The 15,049-nt window shown below is 38.5% G+C and overlaps 1 protein-coding gene across 3 annotated transcripts in view; it reads left to right on the top strand.

The window, feature by feature from the left end:
- OGDHL (oxoglutarate dehydrogenase L) overlaps positions 1 to 15,049 on the top strand; it is a 47,494-nt gene that overhangs the window by 16,941 nt on the left and 15,504 nt on the right. For all 3 annotated transcript variants that reach the window (XM_063406001.1, XM_063406003.1, XM_063406002.1), the window contains 12 exons: positions 863 to 978; positions 2,501 to 2,655; positions 5,131 to 5,277; positions 5,866 to 5,956; positions 6,450 to 6,629; positions 7,011 to 7,139; positions 7,506 to 7,685; positions 7,953 to 8,105; positions 9,466 to 9,568; positions 10,158 to 10,286; positions 12,291 to 12,441; positions 14,507 to 14,634. In XM_063406001.1, coding sequence (XP_063262071.1) covers positions 863 to 978; positions 2,501 to 2,655; positions 5,131 to 5,277; positions 5,866 to 5,956; positions 6,450 to 6,629; positions 7,011 to 7,139; positions 7,506 to 7,685; positions 7,953 to 8,105; positions 9,466 to 9,568; positions 10,158 to 10,286; positions 12,291 to 12,441; positions 14,507 to 14,634 — 1,662 coding nt within the window. The remainder of the gene's footprint in view (positions 1 to 862; positions 979 to 2,500; positions 2,656 to 5,130; positions 5,278 to 5,865; positions 5,957 to 6,449; positions 6,630 to 7,010; positions 7,140 to 7,505; positions 7,686 to 7,952; positions 8,106 to 9,465; positions 9,569 to 10,157; positions 10,287 to 12,290; positions 12,442 to 14,506; positions 14,635 to 15,049) is intronic.

Here is a 15,049-nt window from a genome sequence, read left to right as displayed (position 1 = left end):
TAAGTGTTGTACCTTTGCTTCTTAAAATGATAAGAAACTGTTTTTCCTTTCTTCATTTAACAGTTAAACTTGTTTCATACAAGGCCTTTAACTTGCATTGATACCAGTCTTTCAGTCTTGTCTGTTGTGTACTTTGGCTTTTGAAACTGCATAATAGTTAGGTTAAATATTTTCTTAAATAATATTCTCAGCCAGAACAAGTTTAGATATGTCCAAATCAAGATAGGTCAATGTGGTTAAACAAAGTTTAGACTGAAGTGTGGAAATTTGTGTGTATTTTGTAAGGGGTCACTACCTGGGAACTAGAGCTTTACAGGTCATTACATGGCTATTCAAACCGATTTCCCTAAAAAGAGAAAGGGGATGAATAGAAATACCTTGAAAGTTCTCCAGAGTGCTTGCACAGCCTTTTATTGAACCTGTTGTGCATTCTCTTCGTCTATCTATTAATGTAAAATGCTTCCACCAACTGGTTCTTTTGGTGAGAAGGGATTCTTTTTGTGTGTGTTGCTCATGGTAGAGTTGGGTATTTTATTAAACAGTGAGCTGCACAAAGTAGTGTGGGAAATTGATGACATGTCTTAATATGGTAAAATATAAAAAAGGCTTGGATGATTCTAATTTCAGTTGTTTCATCTGAGCATTTAAGAAAGAATCAAATAATGACTGTTTAATTCAAACACTTTTTAAAGTCCATTTTATTAATGAATACCTTCAAAATAGTCACACTTTCAATTTTTAATCTGGTATCTTCTTTCTTAATACTGCATTATTAAATATAATTGCCATGGCTTGAAAAACAATGCTGGTTTCCTTTCTGTGTCCTGTTCTACTTTGCCAATCACTAACATACCTTTTGCAGGGTTTTATGGTTTGCATGAATCAGATTTGGACAAAGTCTTCCAGCTGCCAACAACCACCTTCATCGGAGGAAATGAGAACAGTCTTTCTCTGCGGGAGATCATCAAACGCCTGGAGGTCAGTGGGACGTGTTTCCATTCAGACCACAGTGAACTTTTTCCAGGTGTCAGTCACAAAACCCCCTTATCACTGGCCAGTTATTAGTAGAGCATGTAAAGGATTCCAACAACATTAAAAATAACCTTTGTACTATTTCTAGAGGTAGAAGCACCACTGGTGCAATTAGCTGGATATTGGAAATATGTAAATTAAGGATGAGTATAAAAGAGGTGAATAGGGTAGAATATTAATGCCAGCCCTTGTTCATGAAAGCTCAGCTGCAGCTTGTAGACTGTCTAGGTCCTTCTTTTCCATCCCCAGTCTTTTTCCTAGAGTTTCATTATCTGACAGGTGACATGGTTTATGGCACAGGAAGTCATCAAAGCTAAAATAATTCAAAGAAAAACCAATTTGAAGGAACAAATATCATTAGAGGTGAACTCCAAATAACAAAGCAGCAAGTAGGAGTGGTAATGAATTTGTAGACTGCCGAGTGAGTCATTGTTGGATATTCCCAGTTGCTTGACTTTTACACTGGCTTAGCTGAGGCATGGTAAATTGTTAAACCACATTATCTTTGTTGTGCATTTGAGCTCTATATTTGATTGGGGGGGTTGTTTGTTTTTGCATTTCTAGCTTATCTGTGTAGCAATAATCTTTAAAATCATAATCTGCAAATAAAAGGACAAAATCAATTGCAAAATCTAAAAGCCTTAAGGAACTGATTTGTGTTAATGAAAGATAACCCTCTGCTTTCCTCTTCTCTCTAGAACTTTGGATTTTTTTTTAATAGAGGTTAACATTCAACTCCGTAAAGGCAGTAGAGAGCACACACTATGTTGAGAGTAGTCTTGTCTCAAACTCTCAGCAGGTCTTACTTCTGTTGAATTGTGTTTTGGACATATTTTTTCTAATGAAATACTCTTTTTAAGGTAGGAAAAAGAAAATTTAAAAATGAACCAGGAGAGAAAATTTCTGCTGTGTCTTGGCATTTCTCCCTGTCCTTTCTTTGCTCTCAGCTGCTTGGATTTTCTTTTTTTTACATTTCCAGGTTTCTGAAACTTGACAGTTATCTGATAACTTGCATTAGACTTCATAGCTATCTTCTCACTGTTTTTATTTCTTGGTTTAAAATGACATTTAAAAAAGATGTGATAAAAGACACAAATTTTGATAAATTACTTGAAATCTTTGCTGGTGCATCAAAAGAGGAGTGTACTATGCCTGTAAGAACAGCACGGAGTTAGGTGACATGCAAGTCAGTGTAAGGCAGATTTGTTGCCTACCTTGAGTGTAGCACCAGATGAGAATCTTCCAGTTGAAAAATTTTGAAATGTTACATTGTAGAGAAAGCTTTGTGATACAAAACTAGATTCAGGAAAACAATTTATTCATTTATAGACTTACTTTGGGAGAGATATTGTGGAAGAGAAAGGCAAGATAGCTTTCAGGAGAGTAACAGAGAATATAATTTAAAAATTATATTAGTTTCTTTGTGGCCCACTAGCTCCTCAAGCTTCTCTGTGTTTTCACTTGCTAGCATACCTACTGCCAACACATTGGCCTGGAGTTTATGTTCATCAACGATGTGGAGCAGTGCCAGTGGATCCGTCAGAAGTTTGAGACGCCGGGAATTATGAAGTTCACGAACGAGGATAAAAGGACTTTGCTGGCGAGGCTGGTGCGCTCCATGAGGTACACTGGGCTGGGCTGGGCTGGGCCACTGCTCTGTGCCCGCTGCCCTGAGTGGCATGCCTGGGGGTGTTTTCATTGGCTTGAGGAAGTAAACCAGAAAAAAGTTGTTTCAGCACACTAGTGATACACATTTGTGTTGAAGATTGGTAGCCTGTTTCAGAAAGTACGTGTCAGAACAATGTTGGTGTGTGATTTCAAGTCCTGGTTCTGCCCTTTTCATTTCGAGATGTGCCAAGATGTGTTGTGCTGTTGCATGACCCAGCAGCAGCAGTTTTAGTATCTACAATAAAAGAAAGCACATTTGGAAATAGCTTATTGACTGCTCCCATTGTGGCTATCTGTGTGGAAATACTGTGATCGCAGAGATCGAATGACCCTCTTACCCCTGGAACAAGGCTTCTCAGACACAAGATTGGTTTCAGTCCCTACAATCTGAAACAGTGTCTATGTCCTTTGTTAAACACAAGAGTCAGAGATTTGTAAAGCCACACTTTTTGGTTAGGATTCTATGTTCAAAGACCTAAAAATGAAGTGCTCATTGGAGATGTCAAAAGATATTTTTGCCAGGTGTTTTGTTTGCCAATGGTATAATGTCTCATTAAAAGTTTCATTTAAACAGAAACAAAAAATGACACTTAATGGTCAAGTGAATATTACACTTGAGTAAATTTGTTTAACAGGCCCTCAGTATGAAGCATCTCCATTTATCCCAAGACAAGAATTTGTGCTTTATTCCTGCCTAAGCTGTGGAAAGATCTGGGGTTTCTAGTGGCATGAAGGAGCCTAATATTCATCTTCTGCCAAATGAATTGTCTGCTGAATGGGGAAGAAAAAAGTTTTACAAAAATTTCTATCCAGCTATCTTTAGAGTGCTTTTTATTTTATTGTTTGAAATAACCTAGGAAAAAAGTCTGGTTTTGTGGACAATTGGTTGTCCTCTTGAGATTTGTGGCTTTGTAAAGCAGGTTTTCATTGTTTCTCTCAAGACTGTTTAAAAAATGTTCATTCCAATAACTACAGAGTTCAGGTACTTGAAACTGAATTTTAAAGTTGGGTCTATCATCCCTTGTGGTTTTCACTGATAGGTTATTGAACAAAGGGTCATTTTAAATTCTTCCTTATGTAAAATACTCGTTGTATATTTCTGAGCTACTTTGTAATGCATTAGTAAACATGTTAGACCTCTATGTGGAGCCTGGGCAGAGTCAAGCATTTCCACATCAATCCCTTCTGAGAGCAACCAGCTTTCACCAGATGTTTTCCTCTCTAGGTGCAGAATGCATGCAGTGACAGAGGCGGGGGCTCTGTGTCTCCCAGTGGCCAGTGGGGGACTGGCAAGGTGTGACTGTGAAATCCTGTACCTCTGCACAGTTAGTGGCAGTTTGCCTCAAGTAATGAACTTGCTGCTTGTCCAGTATTGGCTTAACTTGCTGCTGCAAAGAGGAGGAAATCAGCTTGTGCACTGCTTTCCTTCGCCCTGTGGGACCTGCTATTCTCATGGCACACTGCTTTCCCTTTATATAAAAACTGGCATAGCCCCACAGACTTCCCTGAGGAATTCTGGAAGAATAGCTCAGTTGAGGGTCTGGTTTATGGCTTAGATGGCTGGATTGTAAGGTATTGATGGGTGAGCTAGGAGAGACTTTTGGCAACAATTCATATCACTGCCTTCAGGACTTCAGTCTAAAGAGGTAAATGTCAGGATTCTAAGTGAGGATTAAGTTGAGTATTAATGGATTATGGCAGTGTTATGAGCAAGGACTGCACAGATGATATAACCAATACAGTTACTTTCATGAAGATGTATTTTCTTAGCCTTTCCTATCTGCAAGCTTGACAATGTATAATCCTTTCAATGTTTGTTAAAAGGTGCTTTTTAACCACTCACATTGCCTCTGGCCCAAACGCATTAAAGAATGAAAGAACTTAGAGCTGTCAGGGATTGACATCATTCTGCTGCTGAATGAGATGAGGCAGAGATGCCAGTGTCCTGCTTCTTGGCCCATTCCTAAGTGTTACATCACACAGTCTGTGGAGCCCTGCTATTGAATGAGACCTATGGAATTGGTGTTTTCTACTCTGCTTTTTACAAGTATTAGAAAATACAGGTTGTTATATTTTCCTCAATTCACAGAAGAGACTTCTTTGCTGTCACTCTGCCTTCCCAGTGGTCAGATTTATGTACATGAAAACAGAGTGTAACTTGGGAAGTGAGTTTCGTCTGAGGTGGGGCCTCTTAATTGTTTCAAAGTCCTAGTAAATAGTTTTCAGATGGGGGAGGAAGAAGACTGAATTCTCTCCTGTGTTTCCCTCCCCATGTGTGACTTAATTCCAGAGGTGTATAACTTGTATTTACAGATGTTTTAAAACATTTAATGTAACTTTATTTGCTATAAGATGGTAAAAAATAAAGATTTGCTACATTACCTTAGTATAAATAATTTCTCTTGGTTTTTTTGTTTCTTTTTGGCACAGATTTGAAGATTTCCTTGCTCGCAAGTGGTCTTCTGAAAAGAGATTTGGTTTGGAAGGATGTGAAGTAATGATTCCAGCACTTAAGACCATTATTGATAAATCCAGTGAAATGGGAATTGAATACGTTATAATGGGAATGCCTCATAGGTAATGCCAATGGAAACACCTCAACAAATGGGCTTACTGTGTTGGGACAAGTTTTGGGTTCTAGAATTTTATTTAGAAAGTTGGTATTAGAGAAGCTGAGGCAGGAACAGTCAGTCATAACAAGTAATGGAAACACAGAACTGCAGTGAATGCCTGTCAGTAAGAGGCTACAGGCTTCAAAAGTAAATGGTAGAGAAACTCTCCTCAGTGGACTTCAAAGCTGCAAGCAAATGTGGCAGCAGCCATGGTGTCTCTGCCATTGCAGAGTCTCTAGAACGGGGAAAGCTTGGTGAGGTAGTTTTGAACATACTTTTGCAGTGTGCCTTAACTGATTTGTAATGTGATTATTTAAAGACTGCTAGATAGCTACAAAATTCACTTGGATAACAAGGTGTTCAAAAATGTCTGAGTGAATGCATTGGAGGAAGTTTGTAATGGGAAGAAGGGTTGAGTAAAGAGTTTCAGAGTCAAAAGTTAGAAGAGAACAGTTGCAAATTTCTGACAGTGGCTTGTAGATTTTGTAAGTTTTATACTGTTGACTCTGTTAGTACTATTTTTGAGATATAACTGTGTTTGGAATTTTCTTAGAGGTCGGCTGAATGTATTGGCTAATGTAATCCGAAAAGAGCTGGAGCAGATCTTCTGTCAGTTTGATCCCAAACTTGAAGCAGCTGATGAGGTAAGATGCTTTTTCTTTAGCTCTGTATAGAGAGGTTAACATTCAAGATAGTTGTTTTAGTTAGGGTTACTATGAAAACAGCATTATCAGCTGCAACTCTGTCTTTTCTAGTTTGAGGAACATGATTTGGTGAATTTTCTTAACAAATTTAAAAATTATATTATACTTGTAACATGCAGAAGGTCTCTCAGGAGTGACTGTAGATAAATAAGTTCCATCTGACAGACTTCATAACCTCTAAGCATCTCTTTTTTTTATATGAATGAACAGAGTATTGATATGCTGTAAGTATGTAACATTTGATGACAGTAGTAAGATAATAGAATAGGAACAGTGTCCCAGTCTGAAATTACTGTGTCAAACCCATAGTGCACACTGATGTTCAGGTAACCAGATGCATTTTTCAGGCTGAAGCACAAATTTTGGACCTAGTGAATCAGATGGAGCAGGTCTGAGTGACATTTCTGAATTGTGATTATGTTGTTCTTGTTAGGGATCTGGGGATGTAAAATACCACCTGGGAATGTACCATGAGAGGATCAACCGCAAAACAAACAAGAAAATCACTCTGTCCCTGATGGCTAACCCTTCTCACTTGGAAGCAGTTGATCCTGTTGTGCAAGGCAAAACAAAAGCTGAACAGTTTTATCGAGGGGATACAGCAGGGAAAAAGGTAAAGATTGTTTATTATAGTAACTTTTGATGGTAGTTTTTTGTGGTATTTCCAATAAAAATCATTTGCCAGTAATTTCATATCATAAAATCTTCCTCTTTTCCTTGTTCACAAAAGAGATATTTCACCTGTTGAACTAGGTAAGGTTTCTGACATGAGACCTCAAGGGTAACTTCAGGAAGTAGGCTTAAAGCTTTATTCCCTTTGCAAACTGAAAAAAGTCAGCAGAATGCTGAGAAATTTATGGTTTATTAAAAAATTACAGTTTAATTTTATAAGCACTACAGAAATGTGGAGCCATGAAATCCTGCTGAGAAGCTCAAATTGCAGTTTTCCTTTCTAATATATGTGTGGATATGTGTGTACAATTCTCCCTCTTAGGTTATGTCCATATTATTACATGGGGATGCTGCCTTTGCAGGACAAGGAGTGGTTTATGAGACGTTTCATCTTAGTGACCTCCCATCCTACACCACAAATGGCACTATTCATGTTGTGGTCAACAACCAGGTAACAAGTACAGACTTTTCCAATCAACTTCTCTGCTGAATATTTGCCCATCTGTCTCTTTATTGTTTGTTATTAACTGGGTTCCTTGCCCCCTGTGATTATTAGAATGGTTGAGATGTTTCTGAAGATGATGCTAGTATCAAGCAACTCTTGAGTGGATAATATTTTATCACCTAAGTGTATTCCATTCAATTTGTATTACTTAACTGAATTAGGCTTGCTTTGGTTTTTAAGGGAGCAAAAAGAAGCTAGCTAGCCAAAGTGAAAAGCTGATGCTGTTGCTGTGTGAATGGCTTAAATGCCAACTTCAAATCAGAGTAGAGGGAGGTGCCCAAATTATTTTAATAAATTTAATGTAATTTTTAGATTGGCTTCACCACAGACCCGCGTATGGCCCGTTCGTCTCCGTATCCCACGGATGTTGCTCGTGTGGTCAACGCTCCCATTTTCCACGTGAATGCTGATGACCCTGAAGCAGTGATGTACGTGTGCAACGTAGCTGCAGAGTGGAGAAACACTTTCAATAAGGATGTGGTCGTTGACTTGGTGAGTCTTGGTTTTCTTAACTTTTCATTCTGTGCATTATATACTACTCTTATTTTTTTGTGGCTTAGGAGGTCCAGTCAAGGAACATATTTGATTTTAAAGGCCTTTAGTTTCCTCATTTTAAAAAACCAAGCAACTAACAGGCCCACAAGAAGCCATGAATGCTTTTATACAATCAACCTCTTAAAAATCTCTGTAAAACTCTGAAATGGAAATATTTCATTTTACATTTTTCCTTATCAACAGAAGCAATCTTTCCCTTTGTAGGTTTGTTACCGCAGGAGAGGGCACAATGAAATGGATGAGCCCATGTTCACCCAGCCTCTGATGTACAAGCAGATCCACAAGCAGGTGCCAGTGCTGAAGAAATACGCTGACAAACTGATTGCAGATGGGACTGTGACACTGCAGGAGTTCGAGGTACACCAGCAGAGTGAGAGGGAATCTAGGGAGTTGTAAGGAGAAAGACCCAACTGTCACTGTATGCTGCCTGCTTGAAAACTCTGATAAGTCTTTACCCTTTGACAGTTTGTGGTTCCACTTGGCTTGGATTTTCATGTAAAATACTATTGTTGTAACAAAACAACTGGAAGTGCTCTGAAGTAATTAATATATATTGCACATAAAAATTGCTCCAGTTCTGAGGGAGAAGGTGATTAAATGAGAACATTGGAAAATAGATGCATTTGTCAGCTGTTCTTCATCTCTGGAACCTTGATTCAGCAGCCAGACAATATTTGAACACTCTTGTTGATAGCTTCATATTGATAAAGTTGGCAGGTTTGTGTCCAGCAATGATGAAATAGAATCAATTTAACCTTTTAGTTTTCCTGCAAGAATTCAACCAAGTTCAGAGATCATTTGATGTATTCCAGAAAGATGAAGTGTAGAGTCTGGTGTCTGTATTAAACTGGTGAGGTCTTTACCTTAATTTTTTTGAGAATGGGTATTTAGAATGCTGATGAAACCTTCTGAGGAGCCTTGAAACCTTCAAGGACCTTCTGAGAAGGTGTAGTGACATGATACTGCAGATCAAGAAATAAACAATATCAAGTTTGGATAGGTGCATTCTGTTATCTGTAAGAGGGATCGCAACTCATGCAGAAGTAGCTTTCCTGAATCATTTATTGAAAGAGTGTGCCAGTAGTGGGACCATGGGATTTGGTGACTGGATCTAGGATCCTGGATGGATGTTTGGCTGTACAGACTGAGCTCAACATTGCTGTTAATTCCTTTCAAGATTAGCTAGCGCAATAACTTGAGTGTAATTCTGGATTGAAACACAGATACTGCAGAAGCATTCTGGTGCTACGGAATACGGCATTCAATCTGTTGCCATTGAGAGGTGTGGCCAGCAGATTCTTTCCTAGACACTCCCAGACAAACTTTTTGGAAACTTCTTTTCCAGGCTTTAGTGGCTTTCGTAGCCTGAGTATAAGAGCTGGATGTTTTTGATCTTAGAAGTATGACTGTAAATTATATTTGGTATTTCAGTTTTGTCTCATTCTAGAGCAATGCTTGCATCTTCAGCTCTTGGTGCACTCCTCTGTAACACCTGTCCAATGAATGAAATGATTTATTTAGTGATGTGTGTAAGCATGTTTCTAGAAAGCAGTTTGATCTCAGATAAAACTAATGTTGTTTTATTTTATTTGCATTATTGTAACTAAATTTTTCTCATGGAGTTAAGCAGTTGGTTTTATCGTGCTGAATGAGAGGTGTCATCTGTAAGACATGAGGGTGTTATGTTTATCGATTTTAAAACCTTTTTGTTCTACAGGAAGAAATTGCAAAGTATGACAGAATATGTGAAGAAGCATATACTAGATCTAAGGATAAGAAGATCCTTCATATCAAGCACTGGCTGGATTCACCTTGGCCTGGTAAGGAGTGTCATTTCACTCATCCTAGTGTTACCTGAACATGCTTTTGAGTCCAAAATGTAGGATTTAAATAGATTTTATCAGACAGCATTCCTTTAAAATGGAATATGTGACCTTTGATTTGCCCCTCTTAATAGTAAATATAGCATTCTGCCAGATCAACTTGAAATAAATGCTTTTGTTAAAAAATGTGCAAAGTAAGCTGTGACTTTGAAAAAAGACAGTTTAGCAGAGAAGTGGTTTTCCCATACTGTTGGCTGTCAGAAAGAAGGAGTATGTCTCATGTTATTCATTCATTCATTTATTTATTTTTGAGGGATTGAGGTGCTATATGCCTTTTATTGGCTGCTTCTGCCCACATAGTTGGACTTCACAGGGAGTGAAGCAGGAGCAAAATAGATCATTGTGTGCCTGTAAGATCAGCTTCTGTTGTCATGGAGACAATCAAAAGTATTGTTTCCAAGCAGAAGGGGAAGAACTAGGCTTGGTCTGCTGCTTAGAATGACACTTGAGTTGTTGAATAAATTGCAGGTAATATAGATATCTCCTGAACAGTCCTTGAACATCTCACCAAATCCTCTCCTCCCAGGCTTCTTTAACGGGGATGGAGAGCCCAAGAGCATGTCTTGTCCTCCGACGGGCATTTCGGAGGAGATGCTGGCTCACATCGGCAATGTCGCTAGCTCAGTGCCAGTCGAAGACTTCAAAATACACTCAGGTCAGCTGAAGGCTTTGTGTCTCCTACCAGCTTGGTGTCTTGCTCCATCTCTCTATTTCTGCACAGAAGTTATTCTTGGGCCATTTCTCAAAGAGGAAAATGCCTGTGACTTCTTTTACTTTGACTTTTCCACTCTATGGGTGAGGACAACGTGACATTTAAGTTCCTCCTGCTTGTTCTCAGTGTAATATTCTTTCAGCATCGCATCACTCCTGTTTCATACCTCATTAAAATAGATTTTCCTCTGAGGGAGGTAAAAGTCTCTTTGCAGCCTTATGTTAATAACTCCTTTCATTCTTGCATTTTTTTTCCAAAAAGTCTTATCTTTTGTTCTGAAAAGATTCAGTCCTCACTTTGGCATCTATTACAGTAAGTGCTTGTCTCACTGGGGAGCACCAACACTGTGTCAGAGATCTGAGACAGTTTTATTTCCTGGGCAGGCTGAAATCTAGCAACGATTGGGAGGAATAAGCTGCTCATTCCATGGGAAAACATGGAGACCCTCTGTTTAGGGATCTTTTTTCTTGTCCATACTAAGGGTACATACTAAGGATAAGGAATAAGGAGCTTTTTTCCTCTTTAAAATCTCTAAAGAGAGAAAGCTAATCCTCTCTAGAGTCATCCATCAAGGAATAAAGTTTGTCTTCTGTAAATATTCTATGTGTTTGTGTTCCCTTGGGAAATGAAGCACAAGTAATGATGGGAGGACATTCCCAGTTACTAATTGCAGGCTTGTTGAACAGATACAATTAATGGATAAATTTAACACATTCTACACATTTGTGCACTTTGTTGTGACACTGATAAATTAAAAATCATAGTTGCCCAATAAAATGTAGTATTACACATTCTAATTAAGAAGGGAAATTGGTCTCTTGTTAGTAAGTTGATTAACCATTGACACTAGGGAACACTTGCCAGTATATAAGGCAGGTTTATGGTTCAAATCAATTAGGGTATGTTAGATTTTTTAAAGCAGTTTAAAAGGCTGTGAGAGAGAATTTGTGGAAAAATAGAAGGGGAGAGAAATAGAAATTTGAAGTACTTTGTCCTTTCACTAGAATGAAATAGCTTAATATAATATAGTCTTGCAACAAACAACAGGAAGATTTTTTTATCAAATGTTTACTATATTCTAAAGGGAAAATTGTCAAGATTTTTTTTTTTAATTTAAAATGAGGTAATTTCAATGACAGTGTTATGTGGAAAGAAAATGGGGTGTTTTTCTGTAAAATTGTGGAAAGTAAAGAAAGGGAAATATGGGAAAATAGCATATGGATTTATGTTATTTTATGGGACTCAGCTTACCAAAATCAACAGTGCAGGTGTGAAAATAAGATGCTGTCAGTTGACAGTGACTACACGAGACCTGTGGCCTCAAAGCGGAAAGCACCTGTGTGCAGCTGTGAAATTTTGTTCCCTTTGAAAGTTACAGTGTTGTAACTTGTGTTTCGGCTCACAGGTTTTTAAATCTTCACTGAAAAATCAGCTGCTGGTTACCAACTGAAAGTCCTTTGGCAGCTGCTAGTTTTTCTATTTATATGGTATTCATAGTATTGATCAATGCAGCCTGTTTTCACTGTATAACATCTGCAGAAGTGCAATAAGACAAATGCCAAGAGAAAATGAGAAAAGAAAGGAAGACAAAAATTCAGAAACCACATTGCTATTTTCAGTCTCTTATGAAACAGTACTTGGTGCTAGAGATGTGAAAATAAATCTTGAGGAAGAAGAACTTTGCCATGGATCATTTTAATTGTCCACAGTAGTTTCTGACACAGTCAGCCTTACTTGCTTTTTCAAAAACAAGGTATGAATATTGTTTGCTTGGGAAGCAAGTTGGTTTATTTTGCCAGCAGTTCAGTTCTAGAAGTTCTAGTTTGTAGGCTTGGTTTGATATCTGTGTTTAGCTTAGCCGCTGAGGAAGGAGAATGGTGAATGTAACGTGTACAGAGAATTTCTTTGAAACAGATCCATTCATTTCTGATCTTTGTTCCAATGTAGGACTCTCCCGGATTCTGAGAGCCCGCTCAGAAATGACCAAGAACAGGTTTGTTGACTGGGCCTTAGCAGAATACATGGCTTTTGGCTCTGTTCTCAAAGAGGGGATCCATGTCCGACTGAGTGGGCAGGATGTGGAGAGAGGCACCTTCAGGTCAGTACTGAGATAACTGTTAAATGTTGTTAAAACTGTTCAAGCACCACCCTTAAAGAAACAGCTTGGCATTTGTTTAAAAAAATACAGTCTTCTGCAGGGAGGGGGAAGATGGGGCTGTTTCTTCAGCATTAATCTAAATGTTACAAGTTCTAGCAGAAAGTAATAATCCAATTTCCTGTGTATCTGTAAGCAGCATTTTAAAGTATAATATTAAAGCCAGAACAACCGTTTTTAGACACTTTCTACCTTATCTTGCTGAAAAGGAGAAATGATATCCTTACCCCTGCTTTCTAACAAAAAATACAGTTGCATTCCATCTAATTACTGAGAAGAGAGGATACTTGCTGCAGGAGATCCTGAGTCTTTTAAATACCATGCCAGTGGTGGCTGCTTGGAGCTTGTGTACCCTGTGAACAAACATGTTGCCATTTGGTGAGGCTTTTAAAGTCAAATAAGATCCTTTGTACTGAGACTTTTAATGCCTATGGGGCATGTATGAAGGCAGGATTTCATCACTTGGTAAAACAGATACAATTTGCTGCCTTACCTGATTCTCTGTGGAGTAAAATGTTAATGATGTATTTAACTGAAACCTTTGATGTGATGCCAATTCCTGGGGTGGATGCTGCACTGTGCTCTATTGTGAATGCTTGCAGAAAAAAGAAATAAATTTTGCTGCCTGTCTTCTCTGGTACAGTATTGGCTAGAATTTGGGAAGAACTGAGTATACCATGTTGCCATAATAAAACAACACAATGGGGTGCTTTCACTATTTTGGAGCTTCTAAAGTGATGTGTAGAAAATAATTATTTCTTTCAATATTCCATGTGATGGTTTCTTTTCTTCCTGTTTCAGTCCTCCACACTGTCAATAGATATAAGCTGGATAAAACTGCAGACAGAAGCACCAGCCCCCTTCTCCTCTTGGAGATAAACTCTTGAGGACAGAGGGTATCAACAGCCTTAGTTCTGTACTGGTTTGATGTCAGTAAATCTGACAATTGCACACATGCAAATTATATGTCTGTATATTTCTGGCTGGCCATATATGCTCATCTTAATCACCTTTTACTAGAGAAACAGAAAAATTGGTACTCAAGAAGCTTAACACTTAGCTAGGTCTTCTGTCTTGGCTTAATGACACAATCAAAATTAGAGTGGCAAGAATGAGTTCTGCCAAACAGGTGTCTGGTGTGTGAATTTCCCCCTTTCTCTCTACTTCTCTCTCTGCTACTCTTCAAAGGATGGCTCTTTTTCTGGCTTTACATTGTTGAGTTCTAGATAAATTTCAGAGCTCTTCTGCTGGCGTTCATTATAGCAAAGAGAAGTGCACAAAGATTCAGACTTGAGTGCTGGCAGCTCTACAACACACAGTATTGTTACCAGTACAATAACTGGCCTTATGTTAGCAGTTGTAAAGCTGGACATATTGCTGTGATTCTCTCAGTCTGCTCAGACAGTTAATGGATTGCAGTAATTACTTCAGTCATCTCTGTTTTGGTAGTATTCCTTGGTGCCCCATTCTAATGCTGATTAATGGTGTTCTAGAGAACTGTAAATGGGGCATGTGAGTGGAAATAGCAGGAAAGAGGATACAACTCCTTCAGGTTTCAGTGCTGAAATCAGATTAGATTACATTTTTTTCCACTAAAGACAAATAATTGTTTCAAGGAAAATACTAGAATTTGTGAGGAAGGCAGAACAAAATGTTTTTAGTAACAATTTTGTTCTGCTGAATTTCTTTACTTTAATAATTCTATTTTATAGCAACAACTTCTCCATCCTTTTCTCTTTCTCCCCAGTTCTACTAGCAGTGAGGTATTTTCAGTTTCTGTGAATGCTTGAGAAGTCAGTGAAAGTCATTACAGGGTAGCAGTTGTATTTAGACATGTGGTTGTATTTCTCATGGTTTCAACCAGACCTGGGTGTTGTGTGTAGCAGAGATAACCATGGTGCTTGCTTGCTTTCCAGAACACAACTTTGATACTTTAGCTTTGAAAATAGCTCTATTAAAGCCCAAAATGATTCTTGGCTAATAAACCTCTTTCAACAACTCTTTGCAGCCATCGTCACCATGTGCTCCATGATCAAGAAGTTGACAAGAGGACCTGTGTTCCCATGAATCACCTCTGGGAGCAGCAGGCGCCCTACACCGTGTGCAACAGCTCCCTCTCCGAGTACGGGGTCCTGGGTACGTCTGATCTGCCAGGGTTTGGTGGGGCTGCTAGGCAAGCAGCAGAGCTCAGCAAGGAGAATAAAGCTGTAAAATGGTCATGTATGAAACAGGTATCAAAGCTCTTCCTCTCCGGTTCTGGCATCCCCACATTTTACAATTATGGGATTCAGTTAAAATCTGCTATTGTTGATCTTGGCAGTGCTGGAATGGGCACCTGATGCTTTCTTAAAAGGGGAAGAACTGACAAGAAAACCAGAGACAGTTTGTCATAGAGATGTAAAAAATACATCCTGGCCTTATCTGAACTGCTGTTCTGAATGAGCTATTTCAAGAAAACAAATTCTTTTTAGTGATAGCATTAATCATAGTGAATTATTTTACCTTCAGCCACAGAGAATGGATAACCTTACTCTGACATGATGAGGGTGGC

Source organism: Prinia subflava, chromosome 9, assembly GCF_021018805.1.
Source record: "Prinia subflava isolate CZ2003 ecotype Zambia chromosome 9, Cam_Psub_1.2, whole genome shotgun sequence".
NCBI lineage: Eukaryota > Metazoa > Chordata > Aves > Passeriformes > Cisticolidae > Prinia > Prinia subflava.
The sequence above is the reverse complement of the archived record's forward strand: the minus strand, read 5'-3'. Positions and strand labels throughout refer to the sequence as shown.